This window comes from Entelurus aequoreus, linkage group LG03 (genome assembly GCF_033978785.1).
Source record: "Entelurus aequoreus isolate RoL-2023_Sb linkage group LG03, RoL_Eaeq_v1.1, whole genome shotgun sequence".
Taxonomy (NCBI): domain Eukaryota; kingdom Metazoa; phylum Chordata; class Actinopteri; order Syngnathiformes; family Syngnathidae; genus Entelurus; species Entelurus aequoreus.
The window spans coordinates 93,567,719-93,585,668 of NC_084733.1; the positions used below are offsets into that span (position 1 = coordinate 93,567,719).

Genomic DNA, 17,950 nt, shown 5'->3' on the forward strand with positions numbered 1-17,950 from the left:
AATATATGATTATTCAGAAATGCAAATGTGCTGACACTCGTGATATCGCCCTGTCTCTGCTTTGTTTGCGTCACGGTACTCGATGTTCGCCCTTGGCAGTCAGCAGGCCGGGTCTGGACACAAACACTGATACGAGACGACTCGATCCAGATTGCACAGATAGAAAAGTACAACTTCAGCACAATTGATTATAACTATAGCAACGGCCTTTAAGCATAAATTGTGTGATAACTTACACATAATTATTCTAACACGCCCCGTCATCTTTGGTGTGCCGGTAGTTTTTACCGCCTCCATAGAAAATCTACTAACAGATACACAAAATGTCAAAAGTATTTGGCCAGCCATCCAAATGATGAGAATGACTAATCACTTGGCCCGGTGTATCAAATCAAGCACTTAGGCATGGAGACTGTTTCTACAAACATGTGTGAAAGAATGGGCCGCTTTCAGTGATTTCCTGTCATAGGATGCCACCTGTGCAACAAATCCAGTACTGAAATGTCCTCGCTCCTAAATATTCCAAAGTCAACTTTATTAGAAGAAAAGTGAAGAGTTTGGGAACAACAGCAACCAAGTGGTAGGCCAGGTAAACTGACAGAGAGGTCAGCATAGTGTAGTGAAGTGAAGTGAATTACATTTATATAGCGCTTTTTCTCAAGTGACTCAAAGCGCTTTACATTGTGAAACCCAATATCTAAGTTACATTTAAACCAGTGTGGGTGGCACTGGGAGCAGGTGGGTAAAGTGTCTTGCCCAAGGACACAACGGCAGTGACTAGGATGGCGGAAGCGGGGATCGAACCTGGAACCCTCAAGTTGCTGGCACGGCCGCTCTACCAACCGAGCTATACCGTCCCATAGTGTAAAGACTTTCTGCACAGTCACTTGCTACAGAGCTCCAAACTTCATGTCACCTTCCAATTAGCCCACGTACAGAACGCAGAGAGCTTCGTGGAATGGGTTTCCATGGCCGGGCGGCTGCGTCTAAGCCATACATCACCAAGTCCAATGCAAAGCGTGGGATGCGGTGGTGTAAAGGACATCACCACTGGACTCTAGAGCAGTGGAGACGCCTTCTCTGGACTGATGAGTCACACTTTTCCATCTGGCAATCTGATGGACCAGTCTGGGTTTGGAGGTTGCCAGGAGAACGCTACATTTCGGACCGCATTGTGCCGAGTGTGAAATTTGGTGGAGGAGGAATTATGGTGTGGGGTTGGTTTTTCAGGAGTTGGGCTTGGCCCCTTAGTTCCAGTGAAAGGAACTTTGAATGCTCCAAGATACCAAAACATGTTGGACAATTCCATGCTCCCAACCTGGTGGGAACAGTTTGGAGCGGGGCCCTTCCTCTTCCAACATGACTGATAAGGCAAGGTCCATAAAGACATGGATGACAGAGAGTCTGGTGTGGATGAACTTGACTGGCCTGCACAGAGTCCTGACCTGAACCCGATAGAACACCTATTTGAACGGAGACTGAGAGCCAGGCCTTCAGTGTGTGACCTCACCAATGCACTTTTGGAAGAATGGTGGACAAATTCCTATAAAGACACTCCGCAACCTTGTGGACAGCCCTTCCCAGAAGAGTTGAAGCTGTAATAGCTGCAAAAGGTCACATTGAACCCTATGGGTTAGGAATGGGATGGCACTTCAACTTCATATGTGAGTCATTTTTGAGAATTTAGGGTTAGGGTTAGGGTTAGGGTTAGGGTTAGGGTTAGGGTTAGGGTGTATTTAAAAAAAAATTATTTTTATTTTTTTTTCCCATAAAGAAAAACAATCATGTGTGCATACGGACTGTATACCTGCAGACTGTATTGATCTATATTGATATATAATGTATATGTTTTTTATGTTGATTTAATTTAAAAAAAATAATAAATATATATATATATATATATATATATATTATTATTATTTTTTATGTTTTATTTCTTGTGCGGCCCGGTACCGGGCCGCGGCTCGGTGGTTGGGGACCACTGCCGTACAACACTAGTATGTGTCCATTTAAAACCTATCAGGGGTCCTGAAAAAAAACATTGTTTAACAAACAAATATTCCCACTCATGAATCCTTTCCTACATCCCACCCCAGTATGTGTCTTCAACTCAGAATTCCCTCTCAATTTTCCGGGACGTCTTCTCCCTCAAAGCGCGGATTATCTTCTTCAGTGCATAATCTAAATCCACACAGTGGCAGAGGAGCAAGGAGAGGTTTAGCTTAAAAAATATATGAAATGAAGAATAAAACCTCCCCCAGCAGGGAACATGTGGAGATAAGTTATGACACAGCAGACTAAGAACTTGATGGGCTGGATCCTTCACTTGTTAACCAACACAACCCAGAGAGTCTGGGTCAATGATACTTTCTGCCAGGAAAGGTTCTTCCACCGCCTCACCACAGTTGTGTGGTGTCTCCTCTGTTGTTTGTTTTGTACACAAACATGTGTCCATAATGTAGTCATTATAATGTGTGTGTATAAGGTGAGACATATTATCTGCTGTTTTGTTGCACAATATTATGCAAAAGCAACTTTTCTTACCTTCTGGTACCTGCTGATATGTATTTGGGATCTGCATAAGTCCTGCCGACACCGTAGTGGATAATCTTCTTCTTCTTGTTATGTGACATTCATGTTGCCATTTCTAATATAAAGTAGTGTAAAGTTCTTACTTATATCTGTCAGTAAACTCACCATGAAAGCACTAAAACATACCGGTGTAGTGAGTTGACATTATTCACCCAAGGAGCTTTAGTTATGAGAGAGTTCCGGTCACGGGACACATTTGTATTTGTATCATCTGTATTTGAGATCTGCATGAGTCCTGAAAATGTGCGCGTGTCCGCTTTTGTAGTCCGCCTTTGTAGTCCGCCTTTGTAGTCCGCCTTTGTAGTCCGCCTTTGTAGTCCGCCTTTGTAGTCCGCCTTTGTAGACGCCCCTGCTTATCACCGTAGTCGACAAGCTTCTTCTTTTTCTCTATCTTCTTGTTATGTGACATTCATCCTCCGCTGTTGCCATTTCTAATATAAAGTAGTGCAAAGTTCTTACTTATATCTGTCAGTAAACTCACCATGAAAGCACTAAAACATACCGGTGTAGTGAGTTGGCATTATTCACCCAAGGAGCTTTAGTTATGAGAGAGTTCCGGTCACGGGACACATTTCGGGTGTTGTTGTTGCACTAGTGAGCCACGGATGAGGAGATGCTGCTCCGTTATTGATTGAAGTAAAGTGTGAATGTCATTAAAACAGTTAGCGCCATCTTCTGACACTCATTCCACTCCCGTCCTTGCACGCTACACCGCTACAACAAAGATGACGCTGTCCAAGTGGAGGCACGTAAATAAGAGCGCCCACAAAACGGCGCATCCTGAAGAGACTGTCAGAAAGTGAGTTGAAGATGATGAGTAAAACATCATCTATGCAACATTTTGAGCAAAGAACCACCATTGCATGTTATGTAGACCAGTGGTCCCCAACCACCGGGCCACGGCCCGGTACCGGTCCGCGGACCGATTGGTACCGGGCCGCACAAGAAAAGTAAAAAAAAAAAAAAAAAATTATTTTTTATTTTTTTTATGAAATCAACATAAAAAACACAACATATACATTATATATCAATATAGATCAATACAGTATGCAGGGATACAGTCCGTAAGCACACATGATTGTATTTATTTAGGTAAAAAAAAAAAAAAAACATTTTAATTTTTTTATTTTTTTAAATACACCCCCCCCCCCACCGGTCCGTGGGACAAATTTTCAAGTGTTGACCGGTCCGCAGCTACAAAAAGGTTGGGGAGCACTGATGTAGACCACAAGGAAGTATTTTACATTTAGAAAATAATCATAATAATATGACTCCTTTAATGCGCCTTATACTCCGGTGCGCCTTATATATGAAAAAAGGTCAAAAATAGACCATTCATCAACAGTGCGCCTTATAGTCTGGTACGCCCTATGGTCCGGAAAATACGGTAATCTTCCTATGTGCTGTGCTGTGAAGCGCTACGTTGATGTCATGTCTGTATTGTCCTGCAGGGGTCACCCTCTTTGTGGCGCTTTACGACTACGAGGCGCGGACAGAAGACGACCTCACGTTCAGGAAAGGAGAAAGGTTCCAGATTATCAACAGCACGTAAGTCTGCTCCCGGGAGAATAATGTTGTGCCTCCAATTGCTGCTTTTAGGAGCAGAGGAGCATGTTGGGCAGCGCACACACACAGAGTACTTACAAGCAGACACAGTGTGTAGACAGAAAAGGGAGAACGGACGCATTTTGGTGTAAAAAGTCAAGATAAAGGTGAAGTTATAACACTGAAACACCCTCAGGAAGAGCTGCTACTTCTAAATCACTAATCCTGGTCTCCATGGCGACAAAGTAAGTTTCTTACATGTAGCATTATCACTGGAGGACGAGGAATATCTAAACATGCTTCACTACACATTGAGGAGGATACAATAGCTCACCGGCGCCACAATGTAAACAAACGCCATGGGTGGATCTACACCTGACATCCACTGTAATGATACCATCTATTCGATACTACTATAATTACATTGATATTTTTTATCCTTTTAAAAAAACTCATATTATGTTTATAAAGTCAGTAAATATGTCCCTGGACACATGAGGACTTTGAATATGACCAATGTATGATCCTGTAACTACTTGGTATCACATCCATACCTAAATGTGTGGTATCATCCAAAACTAATGTCAAGTATCAAAGAAGAGAAGAATAAGTGATTATTACATTTGAACAGAAGTGTAGATAGAACATGTTCAAACAGAAAATAAGCAGATATTAACAGTAAATGAACAAGTAGATTAATAATCAATTTTTACAGTTTGTCCTTTATAAAATAATAGGTGTATAAATGACACAATATGTTACAGCAGACTAATTAGGAGTATTTGTTTGTTTACTTACTACTAAAAGACAAGTTGTCTATTTTATTGAAGGACTAAATGACAATAATAAACATATGTTTCATGTACACTAACATTTGTTGTTACAATAAAGACAATAATGACATTTTTTTTGTGGTCAATTTTATTTAGAAAAGTACGGAATTGCATTTTAGTGCCAGTACCGGTACCAAAGTATTAGTATGGAGACAATCCTAGACCAGGACTATCCATCTAACTGGTCTGAGGCAGGCCTGGCCCTGACCAATCTGGCGCCCTAGGCAAGATTTTAGGTGGCGCCCCGCCCACATCGGCAGTGAAGTGTATATACTGACAAGAAACCGAATAGCTTTGTCTTTGACCTTTTTTTTTTTACTTAAAGAAAGCAAATTAACATATTATATGAGAATGTTATGTAATGATTATCTTTAACCGAATCACAGCAGTGCTCAAATTAAAAAACAGCATTCCCTCTCATGTGATATTGCTTAATTAACATTAATGATGTGCACTTTAACAACTAGGCTTACAACTATACCTAATATATAAAGGGGTGGAAAAGTGACTATTACCTGCAGGGCAAACATTAGCTAACCAGAAGGCAATAACAATGTCAACAGAAAACACCTGCTTAAAAGATCTAATACAAATGTCCCTGAGGGATGTAAGGTGGGAGTACTGTAATTACCTAACGTTACATTATTATTTTCCATAACAATTGAGCCCCCTCCACAATATTAACCCGACGTTAAAACAGAACTAGCTATTTATTGATTAGCAATTGCCGAATCATGTAACATTAGCTAAAAAGCCAGGTTACTATCACATTCTGTAACAGACAAATAATTTAATGTAGGCTAACGTTACCTACCTGCTACCTCTGTCTTTTTCTCGTTTCTCCTCCTCTTTTCTCTTTTTTCTTCCCTGGGCACCTGACAGTTTTGGCCGTTTTGACATCTTGTGTTGATTTTTTGATGTGGTAAGAGTCATGATACGGGAAGGGAGGGGGGCGCACCGTGCGGGGGGATGGGGGGGGGGGATGGGGGGGCGTAATGTTATAACAAATAATATTTCTATTAAATAGGCTTTACTTTGCATTTTAATTAACGTGGGATTATTTTTTGTATTTAGAAATAATAGTACCGACTTTTTTGTTTCTCCAACATTTGTGGCACTGGCTTGGCGCCCCCCGATGGACGGCGCCCTTAGCATTTGCCCATACGGCCTATGCCACGTGCCGGCCCTGGTCTGAGGTGTCACATTTCCAGTAAACAAAGTAACTGCACGGACTAGACTATTTTTCTTATTTCGTATACATCTTTCAACCTGCAGTGGATATTACAATGATGTCTATTTAGTCGGCGTTACTACATTTTTGGGGGGGAAATAGCCCAGTCTGTAAAACAGAACCTACTGCAAAGATCCTCTATACAACAGCTGGTGTTTTGAGGAATGTGATGAAAAGATGTTAAGTCTCTTCCATGTTTTGTGGACAGAAGTCAGTCTGGTGTCATTCTTAGACGCGGCAGGAAAACACTATCATTACAACACACACCACTTCCTTCAGTTTTTTTAACTCTTCAGTGGAGCTGAACGGCGAACCTCATCTCAACCTGAACCTATCTCTGTGCTCCTCCCTTTACCTGCACTCTGCCCTGCTCTGCAGTCGGCCACACTGACCCCTGCTGGACACAAACTGAACAATCCCAACCTTTCACCTTGAAACTGTCTTCTGTTGGGGTTGTTTTGATCACGATGAAACAAAAACAGTCCATAACTAAGTGCACTGGGTGAGTGTGATACAGAACTGTATGTTGTAATGTAATGTTGTTTATTCATTGCTAAAGTGCTACCTCAAGTTACAAGTACACTGAAAGTTCCACATAGTATGGTCTAGGGCAGGGGTCACCAACCTTTTTGAAAGCAAGAGCTACTTCTTGGGTAGTGATTAATGTGAAGGGCTACCAGTTTGATACACACTTCAATAAATTGCCAGAAATAGCCAATTTGCTCAATTTACCTTGAACTCTATGTTATTATTAATAATTAATTATATTTACACTTCATTGAACGGTTTAAAAGAGGAGAAAACACGAAAAAAATGACAATTACATTTTGAAACATAGTTTATCTTCAATTTCGACTCTTTAAAATTCAAAATTCAACCGAAAAAAAGAAGAGAAAAACTAGCTAATTCGAATCTTTTTGAAAAAATGAAAAAAATAATTTATGGAACATCATTAGTCATTTTTCCTGATTAAGATTAATTTTAGAATTTTGATGACATGTTTTAAATAGGTTAAAATCCAATCTGCACTTTGTTCGAATATATAACAAATTGGACCAAGCTATATTTGTCTCCCCTAGAGGGGGGGGGTTACCCACATATGCGGTCGTCTCCAAGGTTTCTCATAGTCATTCACCGACGTCCCACTGGGGTGAGTTTTTCCTTGCCCGTATGTGGGCTCTGTACCGAGGATGTCGTTGTGGCTTGTACAGCCCTTTGAGACACTTGTGATTTAGGGCTATATAAATAAACATTGATTGATTGATTGATTGATTTCTAACAAAGACAAATCATTATTTCTTCTAGATTTTCCAGAACAAAAATTTTAAAAGAAATTCAAAAAACTTTGAAATAAGATTTAAATTTGATTCTACAGATTTTCTAGATTTGCCAGAGTAATTGTTTTGAATTTTAATCATAATAAGTTTGAAGAAATATTTCACAAATATTCTTCGTCGAAAAAACAAATTAAAATGTATTTATTATTCTTTACAATAAAAAAAATAAATTTACTTGAACATTGATTTAAATTGTCAGGAAAGAAGAGGAAGGAATTTAAAAGGTAAAAAGGTATATGTGTTTAAAAATCCTAAAATCATTTTTAAGGTTGTATTTTTTCTCTGAAATTGTCTTTCTGAAAGTTATAAGAAGCAAAGTAAAAAAAAATAAAGAATTTATTTAAACAAGTGAAGACCAAGTCTTTCAAATATTTTCTTGGATTTTCAAATTCTATTTGAGTTTTGTCTCTCTTAGAATTAAAAATGTCGAGCAAAGCGAGACCAGCTTGCTAGTAAATAAATACAATTTAAAAAATAGAGGCAGCTCACTGGTAAGTGCTGCTATTTGAGCTATTTTTAGAACAGGCCAGCGGGCTACTCATCTGGTCCTTACGGGCTACCTGGTGCCCGCGGGCACCGCGTTGGTGACCCCTGGTCTAGGGTTTTGTCCCCATACCAATATGTTGGTACCGGTACCAAAATGTATTTCGATGCTTTTCGATACTTTTCTAAATAAAGGGGACCACAAAAAAATGTCATTATTGTCTTTATTGTAACAACAAATGTTAGTGTACATGAAACATATGTTTATTATTGTCATTTAGTCCTTCAATAAAATAGACAACTTGTCTTTTAGTAGTAAGTAAACAAACAAAGACTCCTAATTAGTCTATGCAGTAACATATTGTGTCATTTATACACCTATTATTTTTTACACATTATGAGGGACAAACTGTAAAAAATGGATTATTCATCTACTTGTTCATTTACTGTTAATATCTGTTTATTTTCTGTTTGAACATGTTCTATCTACACTTCTGTTCAAATGTAATAATCACTTATTCTTCTCTTCTTTGATACTTGACATTAGTTTTGGATGATACCACACATTTAGGTATGGATCATGTCGATACCAAGTAGTTACAGGATCATACATTGGTCATATTCAAAGTCCTCATGTGTCCAGGGACATATTTACTGACTTTATAAACATAATAGTAATTAAAAAATAAATAAAAATAAAACATTGATACTACTATAATTACATAGATAAAAAATATCAATAAAAATATCGATAAAAAATATTGATGTAATCATAGTAGTATCGACTAGATATGCTCTTGTACTTGGTATCATTACAGTGGATGTCAGGTGTGGCATTTGTTTACATTGTGACGGCGGTGAGGTATTGTATCCTCCTACGGTGTGTAGTGAAGCATGTTTAGCTATTCCTCGTCCTCCAGTGATAATAATACTTGTAAAAAAAACATACTTTATTTGTCGCCATGAAGGCCAGGATTAGTGATTTAGAAGTAGCTAAAACACTGACGATGGATGTTAGCCGCTAGCTAGCTAGCCATGTCTTAAAGCAGCTCTTCCTGAGGGTGTTTCAGTGTTATAACTTCACCTTTATATTGACTTTTTACACCAAAATGCGTCCATTCTCCCTTTTCTGTCTACACACTGTGTCTGCTTGTAAGTACTCTGTGTGTGTGCGCTGCCCAACATGCTCCTATGCTCCTAAAACCAGCAATGTCGCCACGTGACAAGGCGCCGTCAAGCCCGGGGAACCGGTACTTTTCAAATAATAGATAGATAGTACTTTATTGATTCCTTCAGGAGACTTCCCTCAGGAAAATTAATAATAATTCATATAATAATAATATAATAATATATAATATTTATATAATAAATTAATAATAATAATAATAATAATAATAGATCTTATTTGTAAAAAAAAAAAACCCTTTACATTGAGTAAACAACTTCAACGTGCTACAGTGTATTAAAAAAATAAAATAAAAAATAAAAATAAAAATAAAAATAAAATAAAAATAAAATAAAAATTCCGGATAAGCGGTTGAAGATGGATGGATGGATGGATAAAAATAAAATAAATAAAAATAAATAAAAATAACAACTAGAACAGCCAAATAGCTACAACTAGTATGCATACATCTAAAAAATGATTTTTTTAAAAGAAGGGTTTTTAAGCTTTTTTTAAAAGCATCCACAGTCTGTGGTGCCCTCAGGTGGTCAGGGAGAGCGTTCCACAGACTGGGAGCAGCGGAGCAGAAAGCCCGGTCTCCCAAACAGAGTATAGTACTGTTTTTGATTCATTAGTACCGCGATACTATACCAGTACTGGTATACCGTACAATGTATAGGCTATATATGTGTGTGTATATGTACATTGTTACTTTACATGCCCAATGCGGCCCCCAAGTCCAAAAGTTTGGACACCCCTGGACTAGAAACTGCACACTTTTCTGCATCTGGTATTCATGTTCAGGGTGACTAACAATAGTCTGACCGTAATTGTAACGGCTGCAGACAAAAATTGACTGTGGGCAGAGACACACACACACAGGTCTGCGGTCACACACACACACACACACACACACACACACACACACACACACACACACACACACACACACACACACACACACACACACACACACACACACACACACACACACACACACACACACACACACACACACACACACACACGCACGCACACAAAACACTCACCACAGAGTCAAGTCACTGTCTGTAGAAGTATGGCAACATTCTGAGAGCAACACAAAGAAGTTAGTGAGAAAGCTTTGAGGGTGAGGAAAAAAAGGTGTGTGACTCAAGACATCCCAACGTGTCAATGCACAAGTGTACATTCCTGAAAGTCTTATTTTGAACTTTGGTCTTTTGCAGTGAAGGGGACTGGTGGGACGCCCGCTCGCTCACCACTGGTGGCAGTGGGTATGTCCCCAGTAATTATGTGGCTCCAGTGGACTCCATACAGGCTGAGGAGTGAGTAGGCCCAATCTATAAGACTGTGTACGTATGTGTGTGTGTGTGTGTGTGTGTGTGTGTGTGTGTGTGTGTGTGTGTGTGTGTGTGTGTGTGTGTGTGTGTGTGTGTGTGTGTGTGTTCTTGTATTTCTACCCTTCTTGAGACAAGGAAAAGTAGCTTCCATATGAGGTGTGAACAAGGTCCCAATAACATTGCATCTAATAGAGAGTCAAATACTAGAGTCCGTGAACATTGCTCCAAAGTCAGGATTTGTTGTTGATTTAATTTGCGTACAAAAGTAAATATTGACAGGTGCAAAGGCAGCAATATATGATCAAACAAGATAAAGAAGGACTTTCCTATTCATCCCCGGAAAAACCCGCCAGGTGAACGGCTGATTTTAGGACTACCGGTGGTGACGTAAGACAAGCCATATGTGAGCATAGGATGAACAAATACACTACACTACTAAGACTATAGTGGTCATTAACAGTTAGCTTCTACAGTAAAATTATGAGTTTTCTCATAATTTTGCCGAGTAGAATTCCGATTATTATTACAAAATTGCCAAAATTTGAAATTTCTCTTATAAAATTGTGACTTTGGTCGGGTAAAATTGCGACTGTTGTTGAGTGAAATTCCAACTTTTATCATAATATTGCACAAAATGTTCAGTTTTTCTTGTAAAATTTTGTTGCGTAAAATGACGACTTTTATTATAATACTGCCAAAATTCTACGTTTTTCTTGTGAAATTCCAACTTATTTTTCACAAAAATATTTTTTATATGTACATAGTATGTATATATTATTAATGTTGTAAATACACTTCTTTATATATCTAGAAAGGCTGGTCCTAAAGAGGTAAGCATTTTTCAGAGGGCTCTAGAAGGTAAAAAATACAAGAATGTGTGTGTGTGTGTGTGTGTGTTCTTGTATTTGTACCCTTCTTGAGACATGAAGAAGGAAAAGTATCTTCCATATGAGGAGGTGTGAACAAGTGATAACATAAATCATGGTCCCAATAACATTGCATCTAATAGAGAGGCAAATACTAGAGTCCGTGAACATTGCTCCAAAGTCAGGATTTGTTGTTGATTGGTGCGTAAAATTGCGACTTTTATTGTAACACTGCCAAAATTCTAAGTTTTTCTTATGAAATTCCAACTAATTTTTCACAACAATCTTTTTTTATATGTACATAGTATGTATATATTATTAATGTTGTCAATACACTTCTTTATATATCTAGAAAGGCTGGTCCTAAAGAAGTAGGTCATTTTCGGAGGTCTCAAGAAGGTCAGAAATACAAGATTGTGTGTGTGTGTGTGTGTGTTCTTGTATTTGTACCCTTCTTGAGACATGAAGAAGGAAAAGTATCTTCCATATGAGGAGGTGTGAACAAGTGAGGACATAAATCATGGTCCCAATACGGAAAACCATTGCATCTAATATCAATCAATCAATCAATCAATCAATCAATCAATCAATCAATGTTTATTTATACAGCCCTAAATCACAAGTGTCTCAAAGGGCTGCACAAGCCACAACGACATCCTCGGTACAGAGCCCAATAATAGAGAGCCAAATACTAAAGTCCGTGAACATTGCTCCAAAGTCAGGTTTTTGTTGTTGATATAATGTGCATGCAAAAGGTGCTAAGGCAGCAATATATGATGAAACAAGATGGCAGCTAAAGAAGGACTTCCCTATTCATCCCCAAAAACACCCGCCAGGTGAACGGCTGATTTTACAATTTTGTGTTTCAACTTTTTTCCTTTTTTAAAAGTGGGAACAATTTCTCATATTCTTTCTGTTTCTGCTATATTGCAATATTTTCTCATAAAATTATTGCTTTTTATGTAAAATTATTACTTTTGAATGCAAAATGGTGACATGTGTCAGAAAAGATTCTGACTTTTATCACAATATTGCCACATTTTTTTGTTGTTCTTGTAAATTAGCGACATTTTTGGAGTAAAATGATGACTTTTGTGATCATTTTACCAAGTGAAATTTCGATTATTATTATAATATTGCCAACATTTTAAAGTTTTCTTGTAAAATTGCGACTCCTATTGAGTAAAATTCCAACTTTTATCATAATAGTTCACAAATGTTCAGTTTTCTTGTCAAAATTTTGATTTGTGTTGAGTAAAATTCTAACTTTTATTACAATACTAGAGGTAGGCATCTCTCAGAGGTCTCAAAAAGGTAACAAATACAAGAGTGTGTGTGTGTGTGTGTGTGTGTGTGTGTGTGTGTGTGTGTGTGTGTGTGTGTGTGTGTGTGTGTGTGTGTGTGTGTGTGTGTGTGTGTGTGTGTGTGTGTGTGTGTGTGTGTGTGTGTGTGTGTGTGTGTGTGTGTGGATGTGTATGCCACAATGTTACATAAATAAGTAGAAAACAGTAGTGCTTCTATGATTACACAGTGGAACCTGTTTAGGTCAACAGTCATTATGTTTCTATGCACTAAATTAGTCTGATTCCTCAAATAGTTTTTGTATTTTCACACCTGCATGTGAAGTCTCAGTGTCTCTCTAATGCAGGGGTGGCCATTAGGTGGATGGCCAGCTAGCAGTGGATGGTGGAGGGTGGAGGGTGGAGGGTGGATGGTGGAGGGTGTGTCAGTCCATCACCAGCCAGGCATTAAAAAAATAGAGCTAAGAATGATGGATCATCAATCTTCACCAAGACGTGACTTTGGTCACTTGATTGACATTCCCGACACCCGAGGGTCTTGTGAGGTGACACTGGCTGCTGCCAGATCATTATTAAGAAAAAATGACCGACAGGAAGGCCAGAAACACTTTTTATTTCAACAGACTCTCGCCCCGTACCTGCCGTCAAAACTCTAAAGACCGACTTCAGCGATTCCTCCCACGGCGTTGTCAGCTTCTCCGTCTACGACAGGCCGTCCCAGCTTCCCCGTCTCCGGCGGGCCATCTCACGGCGTCGCCAGCTTCTCCGTCTCCGGCGGGCCGTCCCACGGCGTCGCCAGCTTCTCCGTCTACGGCGGGCCGTCCCACGGCATCGCCAGTTCCTCTGTCTCCGGCGGGCCGTCTCTGGCGGGCCGTCCCACGGCGTCAACAGCTTCTCCGTCTACGACGGGCCGTCCCATGGCGGGCCGTCCCACGGCGGGCCGTCCCACGGCGTCGCCAGCTTCTCCGTATCTGGCGGGCCGTCTCACGGCGTCAGCAGCTTCTCCGTCTACGACGGGCCGTCCCACGGCGTCGTCAGCTTCTCCGTTTACGACGGGCCATCCCACGGCATTGCCGGCTTCTCCGCCTACGACGGACCATCCCACGGCATAGCCAGCTTCTCTGTCTCCGGCGGGCCGTCCCACAGCATCGCCAGTTCCTCTGTCTCCGGCAGGCCGTCTCTGGCGGGCCGTCCCACGGCGTCAGCAGCTTCTCCGTCTACGACGGGCCGTCCCACGGCGGGCCGTCCCACGGCGTCGCCAGCTTCTCCATATCTGGCGGGCCGTCTCACGGCGTCAGCAGCTTCTCCGTCTACGACGGGCCGTCCCACGGCGTCGCCAGCTTCTCCATATCTGGCGGGCCGTCTCACGGCGTCAGCAGCTTCTCCGTCTACAGCGGGCCGTCCCACGGTGTCGTCAGCTTCTCCGTCTACGACGGGCCATCCCACGGCATTGCCGGCTTCTCCGTCTACGACGGACCATCCCACGGCGTAGCCAGCTTCTCTGTCTCCGGTGGGCCGTCCCACTTCGTCGCCAGCTTCTCCATCTACTACGGGCCGTCCCACGGCGTCGCCAGCTTCTCTGTCTCTGGCGGACCATGCCACGGCGTCGCCAGATTCTCCGTCTCCGGCGGGCCATCTGTGGCGGGCCATCTCTGGCGGACCGTCCCACGGCGTCACCACCTTCTCCATCTCCGGCGGGCCGTCCCACGGCGTAGCCAGCTTCTCCGTCTCCGGCGGGCCGTCCCACTTCGTCGCCAGCTTCTCCGTCTACTACGGGCCGTCCCACGGCGTCGCCAGCTTCTCTGTCTCTGGCGGACCATGCCATGGCGTCGCCAGATTCTCCGTCTCCGGCGGGCCGTCTCTGGCGGGCCGTCCCACGGCGTCACCACCTTCTCCATGTCCGGCGGGCCATCCCACGGCGTCGCCAGCTTCTCAGACTTTAACGGGTCGTCCCACGGCACCGCCAGCCTCTCCAGCTTACCTGCCGCACAAGCGGCCATCAGGCGCCCGCACGCGGCCATCAGGCGCCCGCACGCGGCCCTCTCGTCGGCCACGGATGTGGTCGTTCCATGGGCGACCGCTTCGCCAACTCGCCGCCGCCAGCTGACTCGTCCCCAGTGGCTTCGGGGACACTTGGCCTGGCGGCCCACCGCCATTCCTCCCTCAACCCTCCGTTGGCTTTGAACTTTTTGTTAGAACTTAAAACGTCTGATATCCGTTATCGGAAGGGGGGCGACCGTCAGGCTTGTCACTGACAGTTTGGTTATGTTTGGGTTTTCCTCTGTGTTTGCGTTTATTTCCTGTCAGCGCTCTTATTTTGGTTCCATTTCCTGCATGTCTCCCTAACCTGTCCCCGATTAGCAGCCTGGCACACCTGGTTGCAGTTGCCAATCAGGCTACTCTTATTTTGTTAGCGCAGGCAGGATGAAGCAGGGCTTTTATTGTGAAGACAGGAACTGTGCGGTCGGTCTTTAGAGTTTTGGCGCGAGAGTCTGTTGAAATAAAAAGTGTTTCTGGCCTTCCTGTCGGTCATTTTTTCTTAATAATGATCTGGCAGCAGCCAGCGTCATCTCACAAGACCCTCGGGTGCCGTGAATGTCAATCAAGTGACCAAAGTCACGTCTTGGTGAAGATTGATGATCCATCATTCTTAGGTTTATTTTTTTAATGCCTGGCTGGTGATGGACTGACACACCCTCCACCATCCACCGCTGGCTAGCCATCCACGTAATGGCCACCCCTGGTTTAAGCAGTAAAGTGTGTCCACCATACAGTTTTGGGTAACTCCTTGAATTCCAGCTGGTACTTTGGGAAACTGGGCCGGAAGGAGGCTGAGAGACAGTTGCTGTCCACTGGGAACCCGCAGGGTACTTACCTCATTCGGGAGAGTGAAACCACCAAGGGTAAATCATGCGCTGACACTCTCACATTACCAACCTTTTCCTGAAGTCTTTGTGATGTCAGTAAGTAGCACCTTGATGGTCCCTCCCAGGTGCCTTCTCCTTGTCCATACGGGACCGGGACGAGGTGAAAGGGGACCATGTGAAACATTATAAGATTCGCAAACTGGACAGCGGCGGCTACTACATCACCACCAGGGCTCAGTTTGACTCGCTACACCAGCTGGTTCAGCACTACTCAGGTATGCTTAGCTTGGAGAAATACCTTTGATTTCTCACTCATGGGGTGTGGTCAAATAGTTAAGCCTGTCTTAGCTATTGGGCGGTATAGCTCGGTTGGTAGTGGCCGTGCCAGCAACTTGAGGGTTGAAGTGAAGTGAAGTGAATTACATTTATATAGCGCTTTTTCTCAAGTGACTCAAAGCGCTTTACATAGTGAAACCCAATATCTAAGTTACATTCAAACCAGTGTGGGTGGCACTGGGAGCAGGTGGGTAAAGTGTCTTGCCCAAGGACACAATGGCAGTGACTAGGATGGCGGAAGCGGGGATCGAACCTGCAACCCTCAAGTTGCTGGCACGGCCGCTCTACCAACCGAGCTATACCGAGGGTTCCAGGTTCGATCCCGCTTCCGCCATCCTAGTCACTGCTGTTGTGTCCTTGGGCAAGACACTTTACCCACCTGCTCCCAGTGCCACCCACACTGCTTTAAATGTAACTTAGATATTGGCTTTCACTATGTAAAAGTGCTTTGAGTCACTAGAGAAAAGTGCTATATAAATATAATTCACTTCAAATTCACTTCACTTTTTATTGGTCTCGGGCAGGGGTGGCCAAACTACGGTCGGCGGGGTTAATAAGGAATCTTATTACTTAAGTTTTAAATACCTTATGGTATAATTGCTACAACTCTGCTGCCATCTTGTGGACATCATGAGTAATTCAGGGAAATGACCATACATTTCACTTTTAAGTGTGAGAACAGCATTTTGATGTATGACCCAATCAAACAACCTTTCCCACTCATGGCGCAAATAAACCAACACAAAACACTAAACTACACACTGTGTCTGCTTGTAAGTACTCTGTGTGCGTGCGCTGCCGAACACGCTCATCTGCTGGTAAAACCAGTAATGTCGCCACGTGACAACAACAATTTGCTGTTACAAATCTGAAAACTACAGTTTTATGAAGTATCATATTAGGTACTATACCGCCTCTAATAGGTACCGGTCCCCGCCCCCCCTTATTTATAACTGGCATGACGGGGCGTCGTCGTCACGTGGTGACATTGCTGGTTTTACCCAAATGGCCGACAACCCTGAACAACCAAATGAATAGGAATAATGGGAAAGTATTGAAGTTAAGAGTAAGTTAGGGAAATTGGAAGTGATTGCATAAACAAAAGATGTCCAGCAGAGTACAAATAGCCTTGCGGGAGTTAAACATAGTCCGCAAAATAGCTGTTGAGTTGAGGTCAGAGACCGTTCCAGAATTTTAATTTAGCTCGCTGCATCCAATCCAAACGTTTTGATGTGTTGTCGGGTTTCGGTCGTCTGTCCTGTGGGAACATAAAATGTTGTTCATGTTTCAGCCTGTCTAGCTCAGGGGTGCGCGCACTTTTTTCTGCTACTTTTCAATGTACCAAGTGGAGGGGATCGTTCATATATATAATTTATATTGATATTGAAAAAAACCCCAAAAAAACCTAAAATTTACAGTAAAAAAAAACATATCTGTACTCTTTTCCATTTACTGTATTACTTTATGTTGTAAAAAAAACAAAAACGCTATATATTTTATAGTAAAATTCTGGTGACTGTCAGTTTTTTACGGTAAAATCTACAGGTATTTTTTTATACAGTGTATAAAAAAAAAATTTATTATTCAAATGCAGGTGGAAAAAAATCAGATTAGTTGTTGCAAGCGGCCCTTTGATGGCAACCATAACTGTGACGTGGCCCTCAGTTTGACATCCCTGCCCTAGGGGGAGCCAAGTGTTTGCCATGTTACTCACCACAGTGATGGCGCCAAGATCTAGCTCTGACAAACCCTGAAATGAAAAAAAACAACCTTTAAATGAAGGAGTAATTGATTCTGCTTATCAGCCGAGATCAAATCGTTACTGCGCCAGTTAATCCAAGCCTGGAGATTTCTAGGAAAACCTTTTGTTTGTCTTCTTGCCGTGGATACAGTCAACACTTACGGGTTTTATGACGGGGGACCAGAGTGACCAGTTCTAGCAGGCACTCGCCCCGGATGGGCTTTGACGTTGGTGTGGCACTCTCATGGGTGAAACAGGCCTTATCTCATCTTAACTGCCCCCATGCAAACACTTATCAGTGGGAGGGGCCAAC

General features: G+C 42.3%; 1 protein-coding gene across 3 annotated transcripts in view; it reads left to right on the forward strand.

Moving 5' to 3' along the window:
- The window catches only part of LOC133647138 (tyrosine-protein kinase Fyn-like), a 79,099-nt gene that overhangs the window by 37,968 nt on the left and 23,181 nt on the right, over positions 1-17,950 (forward strand). For all 3 annotated transcript variants that reach the window (XM_062043276.1, XM_062043273.1, XM_062043274.1), the window contains exons 4-7: positions 4,044-4,140; positions 10,413-10,511; positions 15,493-15,596; positions 15,686-15,835. In XM_062043276.1, coding sequence (XP_061899260.1) covers positions 4,044-4,140; positions 10,413-10,511; positions 15,493-15,596; positions 15,686-15,835 — 450 coding nt within the window. The remainder of the gene's footprint in view (positions 1-4,043; positions 4,141-10,412; positions 10,512-15,492; positions 15,597-15,685; positions 15,836-17,950) is intronic.